The following is a 16,020-nucleotide window of genomic DNA, read 5'->3' as shown; positions in this document are numbered from 1 at the left end:
AAAGGGCGGAGGAATGTGAAGAATCACAGTGAGCTCGGCAGTTGCATGACTAGGAGGTTTAGCCATATCCTACAGACCAAAGCTACGGAGTGAGCTCAGACCACTGATCTGGTCCAGAAGCACTGGATTTAGCACCTTCTGCTATGAGCCAGGAGAGGCTCATAGCAGGAGGTGCTAAAGCTTTATGGTAGGAAGTCATGGTACCTGCTGGTTTCACAAAGGCTCATTCAACACTTGGAATAATAATTTTTTTGTTTGTTTATTTTTTTTCCAAGAATTGTTGATGCATCTACTCAAGTATAATACACTAATTAATAGTTTAAAGTTTTTTTTTGTAAGAGCCTAACACTGAAAACTCAGCTAACATGCTTCATAGAGACTGTAAGTGTGAGATTTTATAAGACCTGATTGACAGAGATCAAACAACCCCCCGTCTGTTGTCACAATCGAGTTCAAATGTTGCTGAGTCATCGCTTGATTCCAACTAGAACTTCTGTTCTGTTTTACCACCATTGATCCACACATGGGAATGGCTCTATGGCTCTGCCAGCCATAACACAACGTCCAACTTAAAACAACTGACAGAATACGGAACACTTTTTTTTTTTACTTTTTAAAAGCCTATAATTTCAGTCTGTACATTTTAAAATCACAGGAGTAATGTTTCAGGAATTCTTACTATTCATGAAGTTAACTGAGATGAAAGAATAAAGTGTAAGGCAACACCTGAACACATGTATTTCATCAAAAAATCCATCCCATTCCTAAATAACCTTCTGTCACAGAAACTAAAGAGAGCCTACAACACATGTGGAAGATTTCTTAGACCCAAACTAGTGCAGTGCAGATAAAAAGTTAATATAATTCTGTGAAATATAACTGTGTAAAAAAAAAAAAAAAAAGCAATAAAAATACAAATCAAAAAGTTGAACACTCTTCAGTTATTTCCATTTTTTTGCTGCAAGGCAGAATTCCTTTGGTCTTAAATTCACAGTAAAATGGTTTAAAATGATAAAGTAAGTGCCTTTCATCTACAACACAATGAAATAAGATAAATTGAATATATAAAAGGCAGAATTTACAAATCACAATAGTCTTTGTGTCACAATAGTTTTCAGTAATTCTAAACAAAAGCGGGGGGGAATCAGTACAAAGAGTTTTCACTGGTGGAAAGGCAAATCATCTTCTAACCCCACGAGGAAAAGACACCTGTAGCTTCATGTTTTTCCTCAATGCAAAGTCCACCTCAGAGTACCAGTCCAAGTTCATTTCTTTGGTCCCACAATACCTTACATACTATACAACTGTGAAAGACTGAAATGAACCTTTACATCAATTACACGGTTAAACCCAGGGGTGTTGGACTTATTTTCCCCTAGTGACAGTACCCTCTACATTAGTGGGAGTAAATGTTTGCTACTGAGTGAAAATGTCGGTGCTGTTATTTAACTGACGAGTGCACTGCAAAGTATTAAAAGTTCCAACAGTCTAAACTGGAAATATTGAGCACACTGCAGTTTAAAGCACACTGTGGGCCAACTCTGTTAGCAGGTAGCTCCATCTGTGATCTCAGCTCTCCGTACATGTAGAGTTTTGAGGTCACGGGACTACATGTTGCTGTGCCTTGAAGTTTTTTTTTTAATCCCCACAAATATCTCCATAGTCAGTTTTTAACAGCTGCCTTATAAGTAGAGTTTATATGTCATTATGCAAGTGAGTACTTAAACTTCAGTTGGCGTTTAAAGCCTCCAATGCCAAACTAACAACTGAAATCTAATGTTATCTTGAAACATTGTCTCAGGATAACGGGCTTCCCTACTCAATGATTGGTCCCTGTGATCCTTCAGAGGTCTCCTGTCCTAGCTGTGGTGCTGGTTCGGACTCCGAATCATGCTCAGTGTGCTCCTCAGGCTCTGGCAGTGAGTCAACAGGTTGCTGTGGTCTTCCAGCAGCTTGCTGTGCTCCTGGATGAGCCTAGATGAAGTCTGCTGCTCCTTCTGTTCCTGCTCCAACTCAGACACCAGCTCCTGTCTGAACAGAACACAGGCATGGATCTTTATAGCCACCTTCAGACATGGACATCTTTATGTTCATATGAAGGAAATTTAATATGTCTGTCTCCCGTCTTACTGAGCACCCAGGTCACTTTCACACACTTATGGCTTTTCACAATGGCCATCTTATCGAGTCAGACCTATAACATCTCTACATCACATTATATATATTTATATACATTTTTCCTTTGCAGTGTGATCGGGGCAAAAGAAGATAAGATAGAGTCACAAATTTACATCCTGTCAGTCAGTGCACTGCTGGATATTGTAAAACAAGCAGCTGTATTCACATAAAAATGTATCAGTTAAGGCTTAAGGCTTCAAAGGCTCAACATTCTTTAAAATCCATCAGTGACGGAGCCCCTGAAAAGGAACAGAAAACTGTCTTCTCTCTCACCAGGTGCCAGTTATCACACCAACGTGCAGCTCATTCCATAAATGTGGCCTCATGTCTGAATGGAGGCATGAGGAACTTTAATGTAGAATGTGTTACCATAACACATTTCAAATGAAGAGCTCAAAACTTTGGGAAATGTGTCTTATTTTGCTTTCTTCATGTCGGTGACATGTGAAGTCAAGAGTCTTGTAGTCACAGTGACGGTGGAAGGTTTTGTACCATCAAACCCGTACAGAGGCTGTGCTACAGCAAAAGACCCTACAAAAATTTACAGGAAGGACAGATACATTGTTGTTCACCAAGAAATAATTCCACTGGAAATGGAAATAGTCAAATAAAGCATCTCAAAAAGTACGGTGCTTCAGTAAATTGCACTTACTTACATTCCATTCCATCACTGGTTATTCTCGAGTTTGATAGTAAGATATTCATTTTTACCACAAATGTATATCAGTTCTGGTTATCAATATCAGGCAAGGCTGATAATAATCAATATCAGCTTTGAATAAAAACTTTGGTTGAGCCATACACAATATATATATATCAGCTTGAATTTCCCTTGGGATCAATAAAGTATCTATCTATCCATACATATATGTATATACACACACACACACAGCATACCATAGACTGGCACTAAGTGCACTTTATTTACCTTACTTGTATTTTGTAATTTATTCTTATATTTTTCTTAAGTGTGCATTTTTAATTTTCTGCTGCTATTTATAACTGTGCTTTTACAAAGAGAATCTCCACAAAATTTCATTACGCTTGCATAATGACAATAAAAACTCTTGATTCTTGATTCCTCATATATAGATATATATTAAACAGGGGGCTTCAGAAGTATTGGTAGCTGTATGTTTAAACTTGATAGAGAGGCAAGCTAGTTACTGTCCAGTCTTTACGCCAAGCTAGGCTAACAACATTACTCTTACCACAGTTCTGTACTTAAACAGACATGAGATTGCCTATTGACATGCCTATGTCTCAAAACTTTGAACTGTTCCTTTAAATTCAGAAGTAGGATGACAGTGGAGCCAGTGGCTAGTAAACATCCTTGACAATGTCTCATGTATTGCAGAAGCTTTCATTCTTGCTGATTAAAGCTAAGGGTCACATTTCTGAGTAGAAATCAGACTATTCTATCACCCGGATGTTTAAATGTTGTCAGTGCATTCGTAAATTCTCAGGCCTCTTTCACAGCCGTCATTCTGTTCAGTTTGTCTGGTGCTGCATTGTTGTATATTTAGCTCTGACCCGTTCCCCTTCACAATGACTTATTAAAGATGAACCAAAAGGAAGGAAACATGAAGTCATATGAAGCGACAGACAGGACAACATCAGTGAAACATTTGCCCACAAGGGGAAATTAACTTCTTGTGACTGACAGCCCATTAGGCAGCAATTCTCTGAACGTGACGAGCTGATTCACCTTCTCTGGACTCAAACAGCCCACCAAGAGAAAACTGATGATTAAATGTATTGGTCCTGGCTTGAACTGGACCTCCTTCCACTATGCAAATAGTTACCATAGTTACCAAATGATCTTCCATAAAGAAATATTATTTACACAGATCACTGATAGAAAGCATTCTTGACAGTTTAGAATCAGCAGATGAATACAGAAAACAGTAGTGAAGCTTCTGATTCATTCATACACACTATATCAGGGGTTCTCAACCTTTTGCAAGCTGTCTCCCCCAACCTGGTTCAGTGCAACTGGGGTCCCCCCTCCTCCCGGTGCCACCACCAGACCTCTGATATGAATTTATGCTTTTTTATTGTTATTATTAGCATTATTATTATTATTCTTATTAGGCCTAATAGTAGGCATGTCATCTGCATTTTTTACAGAAGCTTACAGGTACATGATGTTAATGTGAGACCTGAGCCTGCTTTGCCTTGCGAAGATCCTCAATTCTTGGTGCAATGTTTGATAAACATAACCTCAACTCATCCTCAATTTGTGCACGATTGCGGTATTTAGTTTTGAGTGCAGTCATTTTTGAGAATCCTGACTCACACAAATATGTAGACACGAAAGGGAGTTGAGTTGAGGGTATTCCTGCATCAGTGCTACCCAGAATGACAAAAGAGGACAGGAGGTAAAGAGTTCCTTCAGTCTACTGTCACTCTTTAGCTCAATAAGCTGTTCCTGCATATCAATTTTGATCTGATCAGATCTGATTTGATTTCTGTCAAAAATAGCGTCACTTCCCCTCGTAGCTCATACAACCGCTGTAACACCCGCCCCCTGGGGAGCCAGCGAACTTCTGCGTGCAGAAGCAGCTGTTCTGTTCAGCTAACAGCAGTCTAGCAGTTAAAACAAATAACTGGCTAGGGCTGAGATGGGGACAGTCTTCAAAAAGACTGTTTGGGATTTTAAAGTAAATAAATTGATAGTGAGAGATGGCACAAGAGAACTAGAGTGAATGGCTCTACCACGTCTGTGCGGACGCTTATACAGTAGTACTGACGTCACAGGTTCAAACCCTCTGTTTTTTATTGGTAGAGTTGAAATGAAACTGTGTGGTTGAGTGTGTTATAATTGTCCAGCTGCATGCCACATTTCCTCCTGAGTCTGTGATCCCCCCCCCTTTTTTTGTTTTTTTTTACCCATTCATGCAGTAGAACATTTTTGAGGTCACACACTGATGTTGGATGAAAAGGCCTGGCTCGATATCTCTGTTCCAGTTAAACCCCAAAGGTGCTTGATGAAGTTGAGGTCAGGGCTCTGTGTGGGCCAGTTAAGTTCTTCCACACCAAACTCCAACCATGTTTTTATGGACCTTTGCTTTGTGCACTGGCGGCTCAGTCATGCTGGAATAGAAAAGGGCCTTCCCCAAACTGTTGCCACAAAGCAGGAAGCATTAGCATTGTCCAAAATGTCTTGGTATGCTGAAGCTTTAAGATTTCCCTTCACCCTTAATATTAAGGGGCTTAGCCCAACACCTGAAAGGAAGTCCCATACAGTGGTGTGTCTGGATACTTTTGCCCATATAGTGTACAAAATTCCTAAAGAGTTCTGGGGAAAAATAACATACAACATGTGACTTGACTTACTTCCTCAGAGCAAGGTGAGCGATCTCTGATTGGATTTTGAGGTACTCATGAACCATCCGAATGTGCTGCTCAAACACTGCCATGGACTCTTTGGAGTTGGGACACGGAGTCAGAGGCTGGAAGCACATAGACACCTCAGTAACACATTGCTCAAGAACGGGGTCTACACTGGTATCCAAAAATCTCATCTGAGTCAACTTCAAGAACTGGATGACACTACATTATGAAAATCTGATGAGAATATCAAGGCAAACCCAGAGTTTGAATACCAACCTCCCAGAACCTACACCAGTACGCTAACTCTGTTCAGATCAAACTAAATCATTTATGTATTGTACTGCATGTGTCAGTACTATAACATACTGTACATGTATGTGTGTCTGCATGTATGTATTTATCAACTTACCTGTAACTGGTGATCCAGTTTCATGTAGGCCAAGGGAATGGAGCTGTCTAAACCATTGGTAGCTAAAGACACACACATAAACTTTTGTGATTGTCGTTGTAGTCACTCCTGTAGCAGAAAGCACACCCCTCTGCACAGTCACAAACACTGGTATGCTGCCCTGTGATGCCCCTTAGTGGTGCAATGTGGACACTGTAACATGACTCAAAGCTTTGACTGTGCATGTGGTCATCCACAGATCAGAGTACACTGGATCTGATCTCCACTCTGGCTCTCTTTTTTCATTGTTACCATTGTTACCATGCTAATAGATTTTTGTGTGACTGTAACTTCAGTATCAGATATTCCTCCCTACCTGTGGGACCAAACGTCATCCTCAGTTCTGACTGGCCGGTGGTGGTTACAGGACTGGTGCAGTGGGTGGGGCTCTGAGAGCGTCCGGGTTGACTGTCTATACTGGACACTCTGGACAGACCAGTGCGCAGTGTGGCTGTCTGAGAGGGAAGAACAGAGGCTGAAATGATAAAACTGTGTTTAACAGAACACAGTTCTGACAGTTTCATCCTCTTTGTGTTTTAGAAGATTTTTACATTAACCTTTGAGGGTTTGAACTGTAGTGGAAATTTGGCTTCAAAGCTTTTCAGGGTTTCTTCCCTGCCAAAAGAGTTTCTGTGCTCCGTGTTGTCGTCACTCCGGTTACTGTTGATGGTGTAGTCCATATACGAGCCTGCACAGTGCAAAGATCGACACGCAAAGACACACTGAATTCAACACATAGAGACAGCCAGTTGTTGACTACTCTTCTCTAAACAGTCATGCATTAGTACAAAGTGCAAAGCTCTCAGTTACCTGTGCTTGTGGTTGAAGACTGGTGAGGGAGCTTGAGCGGTTCATCAGAGCCTGGGAAGTACTGGAAGATCCAAACACACCAACCGGCAATTTTTGAGAGTCTGTTACCATTTGAGCTGACTCATAAGGTCTCTTAGTAGGAAAAATGTATGAACAGCTGATTGGCCTCTAAAGTCTGTGTGTCTGCGCGTGGTCAGTATATAAAGCTGCTGCAGCACAAACGTTGAAGGAAGCTGAATTTCTAAATGTGCTTTGTCGGCTGGTTGAATTTATCAGAAAACGCAAACATGTCACAAAGAGCCCAGGTGAGAATGCCAAACTTCAACAAGATATGGTTAAAGAATATATTACATATATTTACACGTTATTAAGGTCAATGGAATGCACAGTTGAGTTGGGTTTTAGGCAGTGTAAGTAGTGCTTACATTTACATTACAGTGGTTAACCAGTGTGATTACATTTAATCAATATTAAAGTCTGCTAGCACGTAACCTTACAAGCTTAAAGATGTTTTCACACCTGTAGTTGGGTCCTTTTGGTCTGGGCCAAAGGAAAAATATTTATTCCAAGGGGAGTATACAGTACTGATCTTTAGGGGGGGGCAAGATGTTCCTGCTGTCAAAACAACTGCTCCAAACGAACCAAGAGTACACCCTTTGAGTTATGAGTTATTAATGTAGCAAGCTTGATCATAGTCAATTGATAACTAACCCACGCTTAAGATGAATGATACTTTTGAAGGTAGATAATGAATTCTCAAAGCTTTAGTCAGGTTACACATGCAGTACTTTAAGCTTAGGTTCTACATTTTATGTGACCACATGTGAAGGAGAACCCGTCACATTTTACACATTCTCTTATATTTATTTAGAACATTTTACAGTTGCTGTCATACTCTAAACATCTACTGTATGTTATTATCTTTATTGCTTTAGTGCAACAACAACTTTACCTTCACCTCAGGCTGAACCAGTGTTACAATCTATCTAATTTAATTTACTTTATTAATACCAAGCTGGGAAATTACTTCTCTGCATTTAACCCGTCACTGATTGAAACACACACACATGCAACATGCAGTGAAACACACAGGAGCAGTGGGCAGCATCACGCGCCTGGGGGGGCATATATTAGGGGTTAAGTGCCTTGCTCAAGGGCACATCAGCCGGTTAATGGGGGTGGGGACATTATCACTCCACCACACTCAAATTTTTCCTGCCCGTCCGGTGGGGGAATTGAACCAGCAACCTTCCTATCACAAGCCGCTTCTCCAATCTCTAGGACTGGAACAGTGTTCCTGAAGGTTCCACTTTATTGATTGACTGTGAACGTCAATCTGTTTGCAGTACACGTGAATTTCATCATATTTCCGCTGGCCTGGTTCTCTTTTGCCATGGCAGTGGTTTTGTTTGTTTTTGCTGTAAAATATTTTACTCTTGGAGTTACATGTTTAATACCTGCAGCCCAGTGGCTACAGATGCCATATATCTGTTTTCTTCAGTGTGAATTGATGTGATCAGTGCTTGATATGTCAGCAATTGTGCTTCAAAGTCAGTTCTTAAACCGGACATTAGTCAGATCTCTTTCACTCTGAGGTGACCTTATGCAACAGTTCAAACCTGATTGAATGTATCAGGGTCATTCAAGATGAACTTGTCAACATGAGCTCAGATTTTTTTTTTTTGTCCACAGTTCAGAAACACACCCACTAAACTAACTGATATGTTACACAGTGTATCTGAACATTCTGTATGCCAAATGTAAAAAAGACAATTTGTGGTTTATGGGGCATTACAGTATGTACCTTCATAAGACGGCTCATGGTGTTCCTGACCTCCTCCATGGATGGTCTCTGGCTAGGCTCTTTGTCCCAGCAGCGGGTCATCAGAGTCTCTATGGGATCTGGAAGGTCTTTGATCAGAGGAGGCCGTGTACCTGTGTTACAGTAAACAGTCAGTCAGTCAGGGGCTTGGAATGTCTAAATGTGTCAAGCTTTGCCGAGAATACACAATAAAGCATGCCTAGACACGTTGGACCTTGCTAGTGCACCTTATCCTACTGAGGAAAAAAAATCTAAATCAACACAGCGGAAACACGGATATGATCTTTTGCAGTCCACACATTCTCCTTCCTTGTCAACATCTGGAGCTTACATCGCCCACAGTGCCAACAGTTCAGTCTGAGGTTTGAGTGTGTGTTTAAGCTAGCAGAGATTAATGTAGGCAGGATCCACATTACCATTTCACAATACAGTCATCTGGTTCAGTGTTATCATCATACGGAACAAAAACAACAAAACTACAAAAAAAAAGCATCGTTAGAGCAACTGGTATAATGGTAGTTGTAGCGTGCAGGATTTCGCTCACCTCTGTGAACAGCCCACATAATACAAAACGCTGAGCCACCAATCTCATCAAAGGGCTTCTTGCGTGTGATGACCTCCCACAGGATGATGCCCCAGCTGAACACGTCACACTTTTCACTGTAGTTACTACCTGAGCAATACACACCAAAGTTATATTTATTATATACAGTCTGACCTGTAAAATGAACAAAATGTATTTCATTTTTTTTGCAGATAGCCTTTTTATTTGCATGATTACCACCAAAATCACATTGGTTTTGTTTACATTATGTTGTTTTTTTCTGTCCATAGTTTTAGTTGGTAGGTTTATTGATGACAGTGCAGCTTGCATTGCATTATTCGGATCTATTGTCTTTAATTTTACTAATAAAAGTGTCAGAATGGAACGCGTGTTTAAAGTTTGAAATATCAACTAGTTACTTTAATAGCAAATCCTAACTGTAATGCAAAACAGCACTTCCATCTTTCGAAGTTAAACTCTTCTATGTCTATTTAACCAGTCCCCAGTTGGAACAGCAGTCAAACTAGTGTTTGCAGCTCACCTTCAAACACCTCTGGTGCCATCCAGGCTGCACTGCCTTTATTGTTGGTCATATAGGTCTGAATATCACAAGCTGTTCCAAAGTCGCATATCTTCAGCACAGTACCATGAGCCACGAGGAGCAGACTAAAACAGTACAGTGGACAGAATGAAAAGGAACATTATGCACTGTAGATGTTCTGTCATACTTTAGCAAACATGTCTGTGAATAAAGTGGTGAGAAATTACAGTAAAATACCTTTATAGATATTTGGCCATAAACCAAAGAATTGGACGAAAAGAAATTCTGACCTCATGATGGCACTAAATGAAAAGTCAGAGGATCAAGAAAATTATTACAAGTCTTCCTCTGGGGACCATGAACGTAGACTGGGAACCAGACAAGTCTGCAGTCTTAGGTTTCATTTGCTCCGACAGATGGGGTTCACCCTGGTTATACATGTTTATTCTAATATGGGGCAGGTTTCCATCCATCCATTTTCTATACCGCTTATCCGTCAGGGTCGCGGGGGAGCTGGAGCCTATCCCAGCTGACTACGGGCGAGAGGCGGGGTTCACCCTGGACTGGTCGCCAGTCAATCGCAGGGCCAACACACAAAGACAAACAACCACACACTCTCACACTCACACCTAGGGGCAGTGTAGAGTAGCAAGTTAACCTAATGTGCATGTTTTTGGTATTGTGGGAGGAAGCCGAAGTACCCGGAGAAAACCCACGCAGGCACAGGGAGAACATGCAAACTCCACATAGAAGGGCCCAGACCGGGATTTGAACCTGGAACCCTCTTGCTATGAGGCGACAGTGCTAACCACTGCACCACCGTGCTGCCCTGGGGTAGGTTTGATACATTGATTATATGTGCAGTTTATGGTTTGATATGCAGTTTTGTGACGGAGTGGAGTTCAAGCATTGGCAACATTGGTACTGTTGTATGAAGTAGGCTAACTGTAAGAAAACTTTCATTTATTTCATACATTAGCTCACCAAAATCTGTTCCGACTTTCAAAAGGCGGGGACACTACCGCACTGCGGGTTTTGTTTTGCTTTGATGAGTGACTGTACTAACTGGTCACTTTCAGTCAAATGCATCCATAGTTAACAAAGAGAAAGCTAGCCTGCTGGTAGCTGTATCGTTGAATTGACATTGTAACAACACCAATACGCATAAAGCAACAGGCTGGTCTTTGTACTGAGGTTAGTAGTAAGTTGTAGCTACCTAGCATCTGTAACCTACAAGCTGATATTTCGCAATTCTGTCTGCCATTGTGGTATGCACCCACTGGAAATGAACTAAAAGTTTCGAAATACTAATTTGCATTTTGCCAGGCCACCACGAATGTAGTAAATTTCATGGCAATCCGTCTCACAGTTGTCTAATCGAAATCAAAAATGTCAACTTCACAACAACCAGAGGAAATGTCAGGAAATCAAAGTCAGCGGGATTTATCCTCCAGACACCATGGATGCCTGTATAAAATTAAAGAAAAACAAAAACAACAATCGATCCTGTAGTCCTGTAGTGTAGCACATATTTGAGCTTGGACTGAGGGACAGTGGTGGAGAGACATGTAGGGCTACGCCACCTACATATCTAAAAAATAAATAAAATATTTTATTAAGAATGTTATTGAAGTATGTCACATTAAATAATTTCATTTTCATTCATACTTTGATCTGATCTTTGAACACCATGGAGGCACAGCAGCAGAGAGATGATCATTTTACTTGAATCTACCAACTGAGTATAAATCTACAGTTTTATTTTTATTGTTTTTATATTGTGCATATGCCTCTAATTATCAATCTCCACAGGTTTTCCCCCATGACATACAAGGATATGATGAACACATGGGATTGCAGGCAAATACTATGAGCATTTTATATCTTGGAAGAACACAAGGTGACTAACGAACTAATCCTCAATTACTCAGAATTCCTCCTCATAAGTGATGGCCCCATACATGGCTATCAGCTTATTGGCCTTCAAGGGTGCACAATCAGAATCTGAACTGTAACTTGCACCTGTTTGATCACAGAGTCTTACTTTGGTGGTTTGAGATCCCGGTGAATTAAGGCCTTTGGCTTCATAGAGTGCAGATAAGCAACTCCCTGGGCACACTGCAGACACCAGCTCATTGCATGGGATGCTGTGTAGTGGGGCTGTGGGTCTGCACTGTGCAACACTTTGACAAGCAAAAAGAGAAACAGAACCACGTTGTTGATCATGACACTCAGTTAAGGCTAATCAACTGGAATTTTAATTAGATTTTTTTTACAGACATGATATGACTTACGGTTATATAAAGAGCCACATTCTGCATACTCCATGACCAGACAGACCTGAGAACATAAGTCATTTTCTTAGCATGGCAGTAGGAAATGGGTCAACTATAACTTCAGCTAAACCAAACATTTACTGTTCAGCAACCTGCAACTACCTGATGAGATAACTAAAAGCAAGACGATGGACTCAAACGATGAATTTTTTAAACTCTAAAAATGTTTGCTGATGACACATTGTTTTGCACACAGTCATCAACATTCTGCTCTTATACACCCATACAGACATCCATATTTCCCATATAACCATAAATGATGAACACGTCACGTCATGAACATGTCCAACCTTGTAAGATCCTATGTGAAATTAGTTCAGACTTTAATTTTGAAGGTTACATATTAGAAGTACATAATACAAACAAATAGGTCTGATAAGGACCCATAAAACTTTGTTGATAGCAAGTTGTGAGTAAAAACCTTTGTAGTGTAAAAATCATCCTGTCAGTGCTTTCTGGACCAATTGTGTAAATGTGTAGACATTGTTTTTCTCACAAAAGTATCTCGTCTGATGCTGAGAAACCTAACCTGGCTGCAATGTGTATGTGGTCAATGTCCATCCATCCATTTTCTATACCACTTATCCGTCAGGGTCGCGGGGAGGCTGGAGCCTATCCCAGCTGACTACGGGCGAGAGGCCTGGACTGGTCGTCAGTCAGTCGCAGGGCTGACTATGTGGTCAGTGTGCTCAGTGAATATTGTCTGTCCCTCACTGTAAAGCTTTGTTTATCCTCAAGACAGTGTTCCCAGGGAGGGGGTTCATGCGCCAAAAAGCGATGTCATCACACTTCTTATATAGACCATGGAATCTCTACCAGATGTCCACTGTGTGTGCTGGGCTTTTTGTTCATTTCAAAATGAACAAGTCTGAAGGTTTTATTTTGCTAATTTGTTATCTTTCTCTCTAGACTGATGCATCTTGTAGGTGCTGTTCTGCTGCTACTAAAACACCTAAAAACATTGTGACACTTGCACTCCATGGGCAGATACCATTCCCTATGCCAAACAATGGCACTGCTGTAATTTTGCCACATAGACATATGCCACCCAAACAGTCCACTGACAGATAAAACTACTTATTTCGACATCCACCACATATGGTTCAGAGAAAACGAGTGGAAGTTCCAGTAAGTGTGTACAAGGCATCAGCCCTTACTTTGCTCTCTGACTTCTAAAGATGCCCACAGGTGATCAGTGGTACACACACTCTTGCTGTCTCATTGTTTTCCTATGGTGAGAGCGGCGGTGCCCAACTAACCCTCGGACCTGGCGCACTGCTTGAAAATGTCACCAAGCACAGCGCTGAAAGCTCAAACTATTTCAACTTTGATCTCGGTTCTGAATCTTTCAAAGCGTAACCAATGAGATGACGGCTGTGTGTGATGGAGCAGTATGCACTACGCGCACGTCATAAAGAAAAGATACGGTGTCAGTACACAAGCTGGTAGCACTACGGTGTTGGCTGCTGCATACTTACTGGATTGTCACAAGAGCCATACAGCTTAACGATGTTGGGGTGATTCACCCGGGAGAGCTGACGGAGCTGTGCACAAACAAAACGTACACACAAGCATGAATATTCATATACATTAATCTCTTTATCTGTCTGTAATACATAGGAGCACCATATGTGTGTATGTAGCCTACTGACGGGTGTTATTCAATGGTTTTCACAATTACACTGATATTTGAATATTATGTCTGCAATAACTGTGTTCTGATGTGTATCCAAATAACAAACTTCACATAAACAAACAAAAAAAAAATCTATTGAGAAATGATAAGCTGATAACGTCAGGACTGACTAAACGACCAGGCGGGAAAGTTATATACTGACACAAATCAAGGCACTCCATCACACTGGTGCAGAAATAATGTCCATTATTGCTATCAATCAGGCAGCTCATTGATTTCTAAAATTGCTCACAATAGCTGAATACATCAAAAGATGTAGATGTGAAATGGAAAGCTTAAAAGATATAGCTCTCTGACACTTAGAAAGTTACATTTAACAAAAATTAAATAAGCGTGAGCCACAAAATCAGAGCGGCGCAAAACACCGCACAGCACATAAATCCTCCAGATAATTACAGCACTTGTCAAGATGCTAAGATAGCTCTCCAGTAAAAGCGCCGGCTTAATGCTGTAACTGTGGGCTTCTCCGAGGAGAGACACAACACGTCTCGAGTGCGAGACCGACTGCGGGTTTCGTGCAGCGTGGAGGTCCAGGAAGGCGTGCACAGTACCTCGACAAGGAAAGCGTTTCTCTCATTCTCACTCTCAATGGTCTTGATGGCTACATCCTTTCCTTTCCATATGGCCTTGAAGACAACTCCAAATGTCCCTCTGCCCACAGCCTGAAAAAAAAAAGAACAACAACATGACAAAATAATACTCAGGGGTGGAAGTAGTAAAATACATTTACTGTTACTAAATGTTCAAGCTGCCTCCTTCACAGAATAAAAAGCCACATCCTTGCACGTCATCACTCTGCACTTAATAAAAATGTACGGCCATCTGCAAATGTTTACCTCCACCGTTGTATATACAGATGTATGTATATGTATACTATGTATACACTTTTTGCATCTCACTATTTATCGTTATTTTATTCTCTTTTCCTGTGTATGTCTGCTGCACCAGATGCCAAAACAATGGAACAATGGAACCTACCTGGCAATAAAAGTTTTTCTGATTGTGATTACAAGCTGTGAGAATGGAACATTTCAGTGTTATTATCTTTTGTTCCAGTACTTTTACTTGAGTCAAATATACTAACACTGTGATGCTCTAACAGGAAACAAAGTCCCCCAGTATCAGCAGAGGGGTTTTATATGCCCTCATTTTGTTAGCTTTTTTATTTTTCCAACCTCTGCACTTTTAGAACTAGCTAGCCTACTTTGAGTTGTGCCAGTGGCCATTCCCGTGACTAGTGTGCCCTTTTTAAAACTTGGGCGTTCTGATTGTGAGAATGCCTTCGGGTTTTTAACTTTGCAGTTTCCTGGTTTGTTCAGACTTGAGTGTCATAAACCTTCACTGTATTCAATATGCCTTCAGCGTTATAACAGCAGTCTGGATATGTCGCCCGTGTCTATCTTTGACCCCAGCTTTGCTCAGAGAAGACTGTTACCTCCTCTTAAACACTCACTAACGTTATCGAGACATTTTTTCCTCAGCAAAGCAGCGCTAATGTTAATGCCCTCTCTTAAGTTATTGTTGGACAGTAAGTTTACCGCTTCAACTTGGATGTCCTCATACTGGATGGCTTCAAACAGACAGCCAGCTGGAGTCTCCACCATCGCTGCAGAGCGGCGACACTCCTCGACGCAAGCCAACGGACGCTTATAACCTTATCTTAAAAAGCTTATCTTGTGGTTTGACGGACAGACTTTACGCTGCTGTGTCTGCTGGCTCCTACGACAAACAGCCGTTTTCATCTGTTGCTGTGAATTCAGGAAGTAGCAGCACCAGTAGCAGCAGCTCGCGCAGCGTTGTTGCCCGTCATGAACCGTCTGTGGGCTGAACGCTTGTGAACGCCCCACAGCAGCACAGATGGAGAGGAAAAAAAACGACGTTATTCTCAAATCAACCTTAATTTGAGTAGTTTAAGACTAATGAGTACGTCTCGTCTTCAGCCTACGACCTGCGGTATAAATTCGTAGTTTTCAGAATGAGGTAGATGGCTTTTTAACACAAGCGCTCCGGCTGAGGCGCGGTCTTGAATGCAGCTTTGTTTTGTCTCTGTGTTCACAAGAACCTCCACAAGGGGCGACAAATAATATTTCTGTAGCTAATAGCTAATTTAGACAGCACTATGTTCTAACCTCACACCCTGAAGAACAGCATAAACCTTGAACTTAACTGAATATTACCGTTAACCTTCATTATTATTGTATGAGCCGGAGTTATCATGTTGTACATCAAGGAAAACTACGAATTATACACTCCAAAAATACTCCATTGTAAGTAAAAGTCCTGTATTCAGAACCTTACTGATATGAAGG

General features: G+C 41.1%; 1 protein-coding gene across 1 annotated transcript; it reads right to left on the bottom strand.

Moving 5' to 3' along the window:
- Positions 1 to 240: 240 nt before the first annotated feature.
- LOC124071678 (mitogen-activated protein kinase kinase kinase 7-like) lies at positions 241 to 15,637 on the bottom strand. Its single transcript, XM_046412429.1, has 14 exons — positions 15,250 to 15,637; positions 14,263 to 14,373; positions 13,494 to 13,559; positions 11,974 to 12,019; positions 11,724 to 11,862; positions 9,680 to 9,804; positions 9,139 to 9,267; positions 8,577 to 8,707; positions 6,773 to 6,833; positions 6,520 to 6,650; positions 6,279 to 6,417; positions 5,924 to 5,985; positions 5,518 to 5,633; positions 241 to 2,031 (listed from the first exon to the last, which is right to left on the bottom strand). Exons 1-14 carry the CDS (start codon positions 15,313 to 15,315, stop codon positions 1,860 to 1,862), a joined length of 1,494 nt encoding a protein of 497 aa, XP_046268385.1. The 5' UTR covers positions 15,316 to 15,637; the 3' UTR covers positions 241 to 1,859.
- Between the last annotated feature and the right edge of the window lie 383 nt (positions 15,638 to 16,020).

The sequence above is a fragment of the Scatophagus argus genome, chromosome 15 (assembly GCF_020382885.2).
Source record: "Scatophagus argus isolate fScaArg1 chromosome 15, fScaArg1.pri, whole genome shotgun sequence".
NCBI lineage: Eukaryota > Metazoa > Chordata > Actinopteri > Scatophagidae > Scatophagus > Scatophagus argus.
The sequence above is the reverse complement of the archived record's forward strand: the minus strand, read 5'-3'. Positions and strand labels throughout refer to the sequence as shown.